The sequence below is a fragment of the Lottia gigantea genome (assembly GCF_000327385.1).
Source record: "Lottia gigantea unplaced genomic scaffold LOTGIsca_47, whole genome shotgun sequence".
NCBI lineage: Eukaryota > Metazoa > Mollusca > Gastropoda > Lottiidae > Lottia > Lottia gigantea.
This window is the reverse complement of record NW_008709640.1, coordinates 977202-991639: the sequence shown is the minus strand read 5'-3', so window position 1 is coordinate 991639 and position 14438 is coordinate 977202. Positions and strand designations below refer to the sequence as shown.

Sequence of the window (14438 nt, the reverse complement as noted above, 5' to 3'; positions counted from 1 at the left end):
AACAAACTGTTCTAAATGTAAGCTGTCGCTTTTGAAAGAATTTCATGACTTCATTTCTTGAAAAATAATGCAAATTGAACAAAAAGTATGCTTGCAGATTATGACCTTTGAACTGTGATAGTGAATTTTATACAAAAAAAAGGTTTTAAGTGTATGATATCATCTATTCCTATATGAAAAACTAGTGTTCACACCAGACATGTAGGCAGTCATTACAAGTTGAAGTTTCATTTCATAATTATAACAGAATCAAATTTCAACACAACTTTCTTTTTCTCATTTTCAGGGGTTGATTTGTGTCTGGAATATATGTACTAGAAATGTATGAAAATCATATAATTCTTCAAAAATAAATTAAACTAGGAATTTCTCTTTCTATTTCTATATCTGTCTTTTTTATATAAGTCAGTCTCTTTTTAACTTTCAAAGATGGATAATTAATCCTGTTCACACATGGATTTTAATGCTCAAATTACGATGATGAGCTGTGAACACTATTACTGATGAGCTTAAATATAAAATTCCAAGGTATGATTGGTCAACTGGGTGGTGAATCTGTTCCTTTAACACACACAAAAATAAGAAACTTACGACAAAAATATATTGCAAGAAACCTGAAACTTTGTTGAAACATCAAATAAAATATGCATAACAAGTGTTAAAATTAAAAATAGATCAGAATAAAATTAGCCATACAGCTTGAGACTGACCTATTTTCAGTTAATATTAACATTATTATTTATTATCAAGACATCAATGATTAATATTGTTAATCAGACTAAATAATATCAATACTAATTTCTTCTTCATGATCAATAAATCCATAAAAACCCCATTAATAACTCTATTAATTCAAAATTTAAACTCAAAATGAAACTCAGAACAGATATTTGTTGATCAATAGCTCAGTAGATCTACAATTAAAGGAATTGTAAAGAGGTTTTAACATGAATTTTTTCCATTTTCAGTTCCATGTTTGTGGTTCCTTCAATTCCAGGAAAACCAAGGGTTTCATGATGTCACTATCCCAAAGGGCATTATGTGATGCAAGCATATTTTGCAATAGTGACATCATCAAACACATAGTTTTAGTAGAATTGCAGGAACCACAGACGTTTGAGAATAGGAATGCTAATGCCATCGTTGTTCCTGATACACATAAAAAGTTTAGAAAAGCTCCTTATAATCCGTTTAAAATCTTAATTGAGAGTCAATTAATTATATGACAGACCTGAGTCTACTTTGATTTCCAAGCCAATAGAAGTTCTCAAATTCACTGTCAAACTATTTCGTATAACTTATAAACTCTCTTTTTTAAAAACTGAATAACAACATTGTCATTTCACCATTTCACTTATGATGTCAATTTAACAGTAGGGTAGGCGCAACAGGATGTGACAATGTTGAATAATTCGTCACATTTAACTTTCACATCATTATTTCACAAGGGCACCATTGATTTTGGAACCCTTTGTTTTTAATATCTACACAATACATAATATTCATTTTAAAATCATGGAATTTTAAAAACACTTATAACTTTCAGTGATATTGACCAGTATTTAATACAGTCTTAACTTACCGTTACACATACAACATTGTTTCTAACAGTAAATATACACGACCTTCACCTTTATATTTTCACTATTGAAGAAAGTATACAATATAACGTCAGACGACTAGGTGTTTATAATGTGCCAAATGGCCACAATGTTTGATTTATATATCTAATTGATTGATATTAAAAAAGGACAGAGTCATACTGAATTTTTCATGGGATATTTGCATCATTTCAAACTTAAATCCAAGTAACTGGATAATAGCCAGTTTGGATTTGCATTAGACTCGAATAAACAGACGCTCGAACTTTTGAAATGCCTTATCACAATCTTTGTCCGAAAACCGAACGTGGAATTATTTTAAATAATAAATGTTAAGGCCTACAAGCAGACTGATTATGGGTGGATCTGAAAACAAGCTTTAGCTTGCATAATAATATAGATCTACATTAAGCCATTTCCTGCAATTTTAAATTCTTGAATGAAAACATTAATGTGAATAGCCGAAATTCATAAAGCTAGGCACTGGCTAGGCATGGTTCATTAAAGGATGTTAGAGGTTCGTGTATATACACTGTAGGCCTTCACATAATTTGGTTTGATAACAGCAATCCTGGCCTTAAAACCATTTAAATCAATATAAGTCTTAGCACTAGGATTAGCCTAGGAACTAGGCAGTCAAGGATGACATAATAATGCCAGCCATAATAAATCCGACCATGGAATTGGGTTGACAGTCTAATTATCTTTATGAAAATTATCAGCTTCTTGTGCAAGATTCAATTTTGTCAAGGCAAAAGAAAGTTTTAGCTTTTGTCAAAAAGACTATTAGGCTTTCACGCTAAACGCTGGATAAGTGACTGGCCACTGTTTAGTGTTAAGGAGTTATCTAACTTAGTCTGAAAAATAAGAAGGTGGCGTTGCATCGTCCGGAGAGAAACACGACGACCTCGGCACAAAATGGGTAATCACCACAGCCATAATAGCAGAAAACGCCAGATTGATTTGGCACAAGAAACAGTACTGACAAAGTCATCTTTTAGTCTATATAATATTGAGGTAGTCACATAATACATTTGATCTGTCTGAGAAAGTGAACATGGAAAGAATTAAAGAAAAAAAAATGGCGTCCATTATTTTGGCCTAGAAAAATAATTCATTCGTAGCAAAAGTCCCGCTTGCTTCATTAGAGCTGGGTTACTTTGACTTCTTATTTTCTTTTTTGCTCCTGAGGAGTTAATTGAGGGTTTTGCTGAGATTGAGAAAAAACTGGTCTCTGAATCGAAGAAGAAGGGACTTCAACTTTAAGAAGGAGTAAAACTCATTCCACTTTTATATATGAGTCATGGTCTCGAAATTTTTGGGTTTACTTTCAAAGAGGTCTTAGAAACAATTGGAAATTTCGAATGATAAAATCTAACCGCAATCGACCTCTCCTCAATAAATCTCTTGTGAAAAAATATTGATGTGTTCAGTGCTAAATGGAGTTGTTTCCCTTTAGCTTACCTTTCCACTGTTGTCTGTTCTTTATTTTACACTTTCGTGGATTGGCTAATACATTTTTCTCGTCCAATGAATTTAGAGGTAACATTATTATCTGATGAGAAATTTTGTTTTGGTAGATATCCTATGGTGAAAATTTATTATTTATTTGCGCAATTGAAAGTCTGTAAGTCTATAGTATTGTATGAATTATGAGTTATAGTGTGTGTGCCAGTTAAAAAATACCTTGTTGATAAGAGTAGAGTAACACTTCTTGATTACGTAATTTAGTAGGAGATTCATATATTTTCTTGTGTTCATATCTAAGCAGACGGGTAATGTTAATGTGTTTGCCCTTGAGAAGATTAACTGCACTACTTATCTTTTGTTAATGGTAGTTGTACATTATGTCAGCTGCTATTACAATACATTTACTTGAAGATTGACATAGTCAATATAAAAATCCAAAGTGGTTTATAGTCCAACTCAGTTATTTTTTTATTTCAAGCACCCGTTTACAATGGTAACACAATCCCACAGTCAAGGGGTGTCTGCTGTAAAATCAATCAGAATGTAATGGAATGAATTCAGTATATTGAGCAATGATGGTTTCAAAGAATATTTTGATTAAATAAAATTTGACCATATTAGTTTTCCATTTTGATATTTGTGGAATACAAAATGGAGACTTGAAAACTTAGATCTCTCCATGAAAATAAATATAGGGGAAATATATTTGTTCAGAAAAAAAATAATTCTTAATTATTGTGTCTAACTAGGCTCTTTAGGCATAAATATAGTTTTTACAGTTCCATGTTTCAAAAATGCAAAAGGAATCATTTAATCATAGATAATATATATAGGGTTAAGGTTAATGTCTGACATTGAGGAAGTGGTGTCACTAACTTAGTAATAAATACTCAAAACCCTGGAGACTCTAGAATTACCTTAAAAGTCTAAATGTCTTATTGTTTTCATTTATTTTAATCTAAATCTGGGAATAATATTTTATACTGTTTTCATGTCCAAATAAATTAAAAAGTTTCGGATTAATTGTCAATATTTCTTGACATTTGGTATCAACAAAATGAATCATCATCTTTCCTCATTCAACAGTGCAGAAATATGATATACTAGCAATATACATGCTTTCTATTGTATTCTGTTTTGTGTTTAAACTTGCCTGGGGCAGTTAAACATCTATATTGCTTATTGTTCTGTAATATTACTTCATATGATAGGCAGTGTTATATCATCAGTTGATTGTCAATAAGATATTAGATTGCTAATTTGCCACATCATTCACACAACTTAGTTGCTTATCAACCGATCAACACCATTGAAAATTAGTGACTATTTAGGTTCAGTCAGACAAATTAGGAACTAAAAAGAGGTACAGTAATTTTTTTTGATCGGCTATACAGAATTTTTTGAAGGTTATTGCAGGTAACATTAATTTTTTGCGTTGAGGAATTCAGAGGGAAATCTATGTGTTTAAGGTAAAAATTGAAGGAAATCATTTTTCATAAAACAGTAGATCTTAAAACCAACTTTCTTAAATTTTCAGATGAGTAAGCTTAGTTAATAGTAGGTAAACTGTGTAAGAATTGTAGAAAATTGAAATTTAACATTTGATTTATGTATTGTTGTTCCTCAGTCTGTCAATTAATTTTTTCTTTGGGATGTCAAAGCTCATGGAGAATTTCATTGAAAATTGTATGTTCATTTTGGTGTGTTTTCTAGGATGAACACATTATCTGAATAAGTATTGTAAACTTTTTGGTCTCATTATTCTTTTATTTCAATTGAAAATTTACTGTGTATATTATGTGTAATTTTCTTTCTGTATTTTTCAATGTGCATGCAATCAAATTTTTTTTTTTTTCAGCTTTATTCATTAATTTTTGTGAAAATGATTGATCTTTGATTTCCAAAGAATGTAATTTTGTATTAATTTTTTTTTATTTATTTGATTGCATGGCAGGTTTGATTTCTCTCACTGTAGTTAATAAAAAATGGAAACTCAAGGATTGTTACAAAGAACTACTTCTGTTGAAGAGGTCAGATATAGTCCCACATAGCGTAGAAACCCTGCTTCTTTTATCACAGCTTTCAAACCTAAACACTGCTTGCTTATATAGATTCTTTTCTTATCAATACTTATATTCTGTCTCTGTTGGGGTTATAGACTATAGAAATGCTTTAGTAGTATAGTAGTTAGACAGGTGAAGGGAGATAATTCTAATATGCCTCATATTATTTAAGTACTTGCTGTTGATATTCACTATGAACACAGTGGAAATGGTTAAAGGAATTAAAATTTTGTCACAGAAATATAGGATAGATAATTTTGAAAGCATATTTATAGTGTATAACAACAATACCAGTTTTGGATCCACAGAAGCACTGCACAATTAATGACCTTGGGACATATTTCTCAAAATCTTCCATATTTGTATGATTAGCTTTAATGTGAAATGAAGTATATTTTTTTGTGGTTAAACCAGAAAGGGCTTAAGAACAAAACATCAAATCATCAAAGTATACATATTATGTCCCTTTGAAGACAGACTCTTAGCTCCTTTTTCTCAAAATATGTACGGTACTTTATCTGGCTACACCAAAAAAACTTCTCATCTCGGTCAATTTGTAAAATCCCTATGAATCATTTTTCCTCATTATTTATATGGGGCCCAATTGTAAATGGATTATTAGGAAAAGATCAATGCCAAGAGGTTTGTTACTTGTTAAGTAACTTATCGTTGTTAAATGCAGTAGTTACTTTGCCTTATTTCTATTTAGTGTATAAATATTTTATTCATTTTAGACTGGGTTTGGACATAAACAAGAACAGTCCATTATGTTTGAAGGTGTAACAAATAGTCTAGTTTTGATAGCAGAAACGTGACTTACTTCGTGACTGCTGTTTCTTATATCACAAATTAAGATTTTTATAACCTTTTGTTTGAAGAAGTGGCCTGGCTATACCAAGATGACATTGTACAATGATAAATGTTGGTCTTTAGCAGTTTTGTCACTTATTTAACATATAATATTTATTAAGAATTATGCAAATTATTAGCGATAAAAAAGTTGTTGTTAAGATTTTTAGAAAAATTAGATTAAAAAATATTTTTATCACGTCAGATTTATTAGTAAATTTGTGACATTAACAGAAAATAGAACAACATGAAAGGTTTTGAAGTTGTAAATTAGAATAAGTTCTACATGTCCAACATCAGTATGGCTGCAGGCTGAAAATAGGTCAATTGTCTGAAGATCACATAGTATGTAATTCTGAATAACAACATGAGTCAAGTTTTGTTTTAATATTTCTAGATAAGAATATCAAAATTTAATAATTACATACTTTTTCATCAATTCAATCAAACTCTTTATGAACTAACTCTAGGGTCCTAAATTGCATAGTAGACATTGTAATATAAGTAGAGTATTCAATGTTTGTCCATCTGATTTGGTTGACAGTTGACCAAATATATTCACAAACTTTTCACGTCCTGTCACAAGACACTAAAATTTCATTATATATTGTTAAACAAAACATTGTTTATTCATGGGATTAGTTTTTCCTCATCATATTTTATACTTTCATAAAACTGTCAACATATTTTCATATAGTACGCAATAATTTATTCAGATGAGCTACTGAAAGTACTTCAATCTGGTCATATTTTTCTTTGTGATTTGAAGGATTTCTGAAAAAAATACTGTCAAATTTATAAAAATTGGATTTAATCTGTATAAAGGGATTTAAAATGCTTTTATAATAAGGTAAAAGTATGTAATTACTAATTATACGTATTGGCATATTGGTACATTTTTTTATGGTGATATTTTACATTTAATGTAGACTATCTTGGATTTTTTTTTTTTAGAGGGGGGGGTGGGGAATTCGTAGTCTGCTTAATTAATATTTCTTAGACAATGCATATTTTTTACAAGATTTTTCATGTAACAATTAAAACTTCAATAACATGATAACATTCTTTGAAAGATAGAGCTATTAAACCTAACCTTGATTGACCCCTATATTTTAAAAGAAGACTACCTCTTGGAATGAACAAAAAATGAAAAGACTCAAACGGTGAAACATTGCCAATAAGAGTATATATTCATTAGTAGACTTACCTGGTGTTATTACTATACAGAATACCTATATAATCTGATAAATCCATAAAACTAAGTAATTTTTCAATAATTTCCTTTAATTTTATTGATAATTACTAAGTATTTATGGAATTATAATGTTATAGATGGATTTAGGTATTGTTATTTGACAGGTAGGTTCACTTCTGAATATAGACTCATTTTGGTCATTTTAGTCATCCAAAGCGGTAGTATTCATTCACATAGAAAAGCAGAAGGGCTATATAGAGTAGAGGAGGGCTAGAAACTATTAGCATGATATAATATTTTAATCATAGTAAATACATGCACATTATCCTGACCACCTGTATATATGACTCACTTTTACTGCATTTTATTGTGCACCATGTAAATCTTGTTTTATCTTGTATTTTGAAACTGTTGATGGATTGACTATGTAAAAGTTGTTTAAATTCCTGCTTGATTTATGAGACTATAAATGTGCATGATATGGTAGTTGTTATTTTTAAGTGGAGATATAGTTTATAAGAGTATATATCTTGGACATATTTTAGTCAAGGAGAATGGAGAAGTTAACAGATATAGAGTTGACTAGTATTGATACAACAGATCCCAAACCAAGATCCTTTCATGATGCTTCAGCCATCTTGATACAGGTAAGTTGTGTTCATTTATTTTTTCCCACAAGAATGATTATTTTCTGTTGTTTTGTATTAAAGTTTTTCTTTTTTTTTTGTGACTTAAAGTTAAATCAAGTACAAATCAACACAAGTTTTTGGGAACTGTTAGAATATTTAGAACTAAATCCTAATAACCAGAGTTTAATTCTAAATAGTGCCATGGATAGTATGTATTGAACTCTATCAGACAGCAAAGCTAATTCTCTTTAAAGGTGTTACAAGAGGCATGTTTGTTCTTGTGAAGATACAAAGAGATATCTTTAATATTTGGAAAATCAGTCGCTTTCAAATTCATTATTTTTGTGAAACTTTCTCTTTATGGGCCAAAATTATGTCAAATATTTGACATATTTTAACTTAAAAGTCCTTTTATATTGTGACATTAACTGTTAAAGAAAATTAGGATTTATAACTCTGTTTTATTTTATGTGTGATTAAATATTAAATTGCAGGAAGATGATATTGAAACACCATATGGTAATATGCATGTTGCTATACAAGGGGATAGGTCTAAAATGCCTATTGTCACTTTTCATGATATTGGATTGAACCGTGAGTTTCTTTTGTTTTTTAACTGACCATCTTTAAATTGCGCTTCGATATATAATCTGTCATTAGGAGATGGTGTGGAAATGTGCATCGATGTATTTAGTAAATTGCCGCAAGCATATCCTATTAGCTTGTACTCCACGGAAAAAATCTAAATGTCAAGTTATATTTGTAAATTTTAGTCTCATTATTACCATTGTAAAAATTTTTCAGATGTGACATGTTTCCAAGGGTTTTTTAGCTTCCCTGAAATGCAACCTATTTTACAACATTTCTGTGTGTATCATATCAATGCACCAGGACAAGAAGAAGGAGCTATGCATCTGAAACCAGAGTAAGTAACTTAGAATCTAATAGAAATGATATTTATCCGATTGCAGTTTGTTTTATTGGATTTCAATTGTGTTGCAAGTTTGAAATAATCTGTTGAAATTTTAAGAATTGTTTGATTTTCGCCTGAATCGTTGCTGTAACATCTTTCATTGATTAGCATTGCATGAAGTTAGTATTCATGCCTTAGATTCCAATTTGATTAAACCTTTAATAGGATAATGTAGTTTACATTTGGACGATCTATTTAAAATAAGATAACAATTTTGTTTCATTGTTATTTTTTTTCTTTGTCAACATTGTAATCTAAAAAGATTTCAACCAATCACACTGCTTCATGTGGACTCTGTGTCTAAATGATCTATGAATTGTGGGATAGCAAACCCAAAGTGAACAATATGACCAATGAGATTATGAGACTGCCGATACTCGCTTGTAAAAGTGATTCTGATTGGCAGGAGAGTGGTGCATGATTGTTTACTATAAATAGCTTTAAATGTCACCAGTACATAACTTTGGTATAAATCTTGTTAGATTACAATGGAGACTGACCAAAAAAACATTAACGAAACGAAATTATAATCTTATTTTAATCAGAGTTCATTTTCCCCATGGAAACATAGTATTCCTTGACAAGAAAAAACCTTGGTCCCCACCTCATTTGAAATAAATTGATTTGATTTGCTCCTCAACAGACATGATGTTTTGGGTAACCCTGAATCACTGGGTAACAGGTAGGTTTACTATCAAATAACAGGCTATTCCAAATCTCTATTTCTTACTAGTCAATAGCAGTTTTTACTTCTTTAATTACATCAACATAATAAAATATCTTTTTATTTCACTCAAATTGTTGTGTTAGTCACTGATACTTGTCCTCGTGTTCACTAAAATCAACCACATGATCTGTTATTGTTTCACCCTCGTCACTTCTATTTCTTTTTACACAGACTTGACATTTGTGAAGACATTCATTACAATTAAAGTCACATTGTGTCACAAATTTTGATAACATAATAACCAACAACTAGATTTGATACTTTCACAGTCCAACTTTGAAATCTTAAGGAAAAATGTTTACCATAGTGAGCCGTATTGACTTTGGGCTAAGAAATTTGCTTTTGGTATTGGTAGATTAGTTCTGGTAGTAGATTTATCATTTCAGTTGAAAGAAATTTAGTTTCTATCTGATCCCCTTCAAGCATGCTTCACCAAAAGATTTAGCCCTTTAGTTTATGTCATGCATGTTTATTATGTTTTCTGTTTTACTGAATATTTTTCTTTAAAATCTTTTATTTATTTTTTAGAATTAACACAATAATGTTTAGAAATTTTGAAGTGTCAGCTTTGGAATAACTTTTAGTTTTGCAACTAATTTTAACTGAATCTCAAGTTTTAACAAATTTGCTGTGTAGAATTTTGCTAATTTGCTTTTAACATTGTTGGCAAATTTGTATGATGAATTATTTTGATAAAAGTATAAGTTAATTAGATTGTTAGTATATTTTTTGAAATTGTGATAACAGTCGATGGTTACTAATAAGATATAATCATATGTGTATTAATAGCATGGATATGATGATTTTAATGTCAAAATATACTTCTAGATGTATCCATATCCACTAAGTTATTGTTGTTATATAAACAATAATACTTTATTTTCAGATTTGTGTACCCATCTATGGATCAGTTAGCAGAAGGCGTACATCAAGTTGTTGAACATTATGAGTAAGTATTTTGAGTAACACAGAAATGTCATTGTATAAGTTGAGATCAATTGATTAAAATATCGATCTCCATTAGCTTGTATAGTTTTTGCTTCTTTTCATAAGAAGTCAGAGAATACTGAAATAAACACTAGTAACTATACTTATAATTATATGGCACTACAGTAAAATGGGATCTCTTATCAACTTTGAAAGCATTTCCCTTGGGTGCCTTATCTAGTTGTTTCCAGGCGCGTATTATCTTCTTGCTGTGTGCAAGGTCTCAACGCCAAGTGTTTCTTGGCTGTCAATTTTTCTGTTTTCCTTTGGGGTCCGAAGACACCAGTCTGGTGTTGCTCTTTAGAGTATGGCCGTCCATCACCCTCTTCTATGTTGGATCTCATATTGGTAGGCATTTGGTTGTTTATATGCTGCATATCTAAGTCTCTCTGATATTCAAGGAACACTTTTTTACGTTAATAATCTTGGTATATTTCAGAATGAAGAGATTTATTGGTTTTGGAGTTGGAGCAGGAGCTAATATTTTAAGTCGTTATGAAGTAAGTATGATATGATTAAAGTATGGTAATGTCTTAAAACCTTGTGAAGTACAGACATTTAAATAGAACATTTCTTCATTTCCCCCTGTTCATTTTCCAGAGATATTAAACTGTTTTCAGTTCATCATGAAATAAATTTATGTATCTGAATGTGTTCAAATTGTTCTTTTTTTCAGTTATTACATGGTGACACCATTGATTCCTTGGTTCTTATTAATGCTACATCTACACAAGCAGGATGGATTGAATGGGGCTACCAAAAGGTATGTCATTGTCATTATACTATCACACATTCTTTCACAATGGTACTTATAATAATCTTCCCCCTGGCCCCTATTTCTTAAAAATTCTCGCCAAAAAAGAAATTGCCATTAGTGTGGAATTTTACATCGAGCACTTTTATGACCAACTTTATCTTGATTCTTTGAGAAAAGAGGGCCTGGTGCCTTATACTTGAAGAAAAACAAGAATGCTGATAATTTTTGAACAATTAGCAAAAGTATTTTGAATTTGTTATATTTTTCTTGTAGATGAACTCATGGTACCTATTCAGCGGTCAAGTCACCAATTTCACTGAAGAATACCTCTTATGGCACTGGTTTGGCAAGGTGAGAAATGATTTCTATTTTGAGTTAGGAAACAATTTGAATAACATGTCAATTGGAGAGTTCTGGACATTCGTGATTTCTACCCTAAGTTCAGTAAAATACGTTAGAACAGAGTTTAGAACGCCACCATAGATGTAAACCCACATGATTTCTATTTTGTAGGCTTGTTTCTACCTCAATTTACTAACTTTGGATTGGAATAAGATAAGAGGACATATCTGAATGTTGGAGCAATATATTACTTCAATATATTCTCTATATAACTTTATTTCATTATTTTAGAAAACAAGATGGGAAAACCATGATTTGATAACTTGTTATAAAGAATATATTAAATCTATTAATGCCCAGAATTTAGGCTTATTCATCGAGTCTCATATGAAGTAAGTACAGTTTTAAGCAATATTTTGGGTCTTAAATCACAGTAACACATTAGCAATTATTGCGAATAATAATTGCAGTTATAAGTTTCGAACCCAATTCTCATGCAACTGAGTTGTGAGTTGTGCGAAACTCATAGGCACTTTCATTATTCATGACTATATTCACTATGGTGTGAGGGTTCCTTTAATTTCAGTTTGTGGCAATACAAGATATTAAGAATATTTGTTCAATTTTGATGCTTTCACTTTTGCAGAATGCTTTATTTATGAGGCCAATATAATTGATGAAAATGATTTTCTTTATTTCAAATATGTTGTTCTTGGCCAGTTTATGTTTTGCCAATATTTTCATACATGATAATATTTTCAGACGTACAGATTTAAATATTATGAGAGAAATGGACCCAATGAAGAAAGCTGCTGCCAGAACTATTAAGTGAGTATTATTCATTGAAAATGAAGTATTCATATTTCAACATGGCTACAGTGCAGTTAGATAAGCAGTAACATACCAAATGGATTTGAGCTAGGAATAAACAGGTACCGTGCCTGGCAAGACACTATGGATACAGTAAAAAATAGAAGTGAACACAGTGCAGACACGATTTGGGTAAACTAGACACCAGACCTAGTCCTTAGACAGAGAAATGTGAATTATAGCGTAAAAGCTTTCTCATTGTGTTTGACTTCAGGTCCAAATCTTTTTATCCAAATCTTAACCAAACCGTTTTGAGAGATATCATCATAAATATGACATTTTTGAGAGATTTTTGGAATAAATCTATATGAATATTTTTGTATATTTGTAGATGCCGTAGTTTGGTGTTAGTGGGAAATAGTTCACCACATATGGAGGAAGTTGTAGATATGAATGGTAAAATGGATCCATCAGAAACTGATTTTATGGTGGTAAGTGCTGCATTTTACTTGTAAATTTTTTTAAATATAGTTAGGGTCTAATGACAGCCCTCTTGAATGTTCATTAAAATAACCTATTGACCTAACTGGATGACATCTGCCAATCAAATTTCTACCCTCTCCATTGCTGGCATTTTATGAGTCGGTGTTTATCAGGTTAGGTCAAACGGTAAATTTGAGTGCTGTTAGACCCTAACTGAAGTAATCAAGATACTTTTAAAAATTGGACTGGGGATAATTTTAACTCAAATTGTATACTCTGTCTTGGTTTTCAGATAGCAGATTGTGGTGGAATGCCGTTAGAGGAACAACCAGGGAAAGTTTGTGAAGCTTTTCTCTTCTTCTTGCAGGGAATGGGATATGGTGAGTATTATTTGTGTTATTTGGCATAAAGTTGAACTAAAAGACTTGAATATGCTTTCTCTTTTTCCTTATAAAAATTAGTCGGTAAATTCAGAATTCATGACCTCTTTCAATATTAGCAACCACATGCAAGTGGTAATCACTATGGTTTGAAGTTCATGATTAATTATTGTAGTGCTTCGTATTACTGTTATTGTTTAAAAATGCTCTATGTTTTCTGAAAGCTTTTATTAGTCATGCACATGGCCCTGTATGCTATAGATATATACAACGTACATGAAAGATATATTGTAATTTGGCAATGAGTTGGCTAATGCAGCTGTCCTGACAAATTTCCCTTATTGCACACTGCATAGATTCACTTCATTTCTCTTTCTTTTCAGTACCATCTCTGCACCAGACTACTAGTGCTGCAGCTGCTATTTCAGCTGAACAGATGAACCACCTAAATCAATTGAAGCATCAGCAATATGGTCAACCAATTCCACATCAAGTTTGTTAAGACTTGCACAGTTTCGACCTCTTCTTAGTGTTCAGGAAAATAACAACATTATAGAACAATCAAAACAATTTCAGTGATAGCTACTAAACGTTAAAATAACCAAAATAACTTGTACAGAATAGTGTTCTATTATGCTAACATTTCTATTGCTTGTTGAACATTTTTAACACATTGACAATCAAGTCTTAATTCTCTGTCTCCTTTTACAGGCCTCTCTGGATATATAACAGATTTTCATAATAATAGCATTAATGGAAATCTGCCAGAAAACTTGTATAACAGCAGTCCCAATTAGCATGTATTACAGATGTAGTAATACCATTATATAGGTATATACCAGGTTTATGATAAAGTCTACAGTCAATGTGTTAAAATGTATAGTTTGTCAATGTAAACTATTCACTAAAAGATGTAGTTTGTCAATGTAAACTATTCACTAAAATGTATAGTTTGTCAACTTGAACTATTAACTCAAACGTATAGTTTGTCAATTTGAACTATTCACTCAAACGTATAGTTATTCAATGTAAACTATTCACTAAAATGTATAGTTTGTCAATTTGAACTATTCACTAAAATGTATAGTTATTCAAAATAGCTATTGTTCACTCATTACTCATCTCTACAATATATTGTGATAATTTCACATTCCATAAAGTTGGATTTTTTT

At 30.8% G+C, this 14438-nt stretch overlaps 1 protein-coding gene across 1 annotated transcript; it reads left to right on the top strand.

Moving 5' to 3' along the window:
- Positions 1-7732: 7732 nt before the first annotated feature.
- LOTGIDRAFT_164786 (hypothetical protein) lies at positions 7733-13768 on the top strand (the record flags this gene model as incomplete). The annotated part of the gene is made up of 13 exons (XM_009061302.1): positions 7733-7825; positions 8302-8401; positions 8612-8732; positions 9424-9462; positions 10394-10456; positions 10934-10994; positions 11171-11257; positions 11525-11602; positions 11885-11985; positions 12356-12421; positions 12795-12894; positions 13179-13266; positions 13650-13768. The coding sequence occupies 13 exons, from the start codon at positions 7733-7735 to the stop codon at positions 13766-13768; spliced, it is 1116 nt and encodes a 371-aa protein (XP_009059550.1).
- Between the last annotated feature and the right edge of the window lie 670 nt (positions 13769-14438).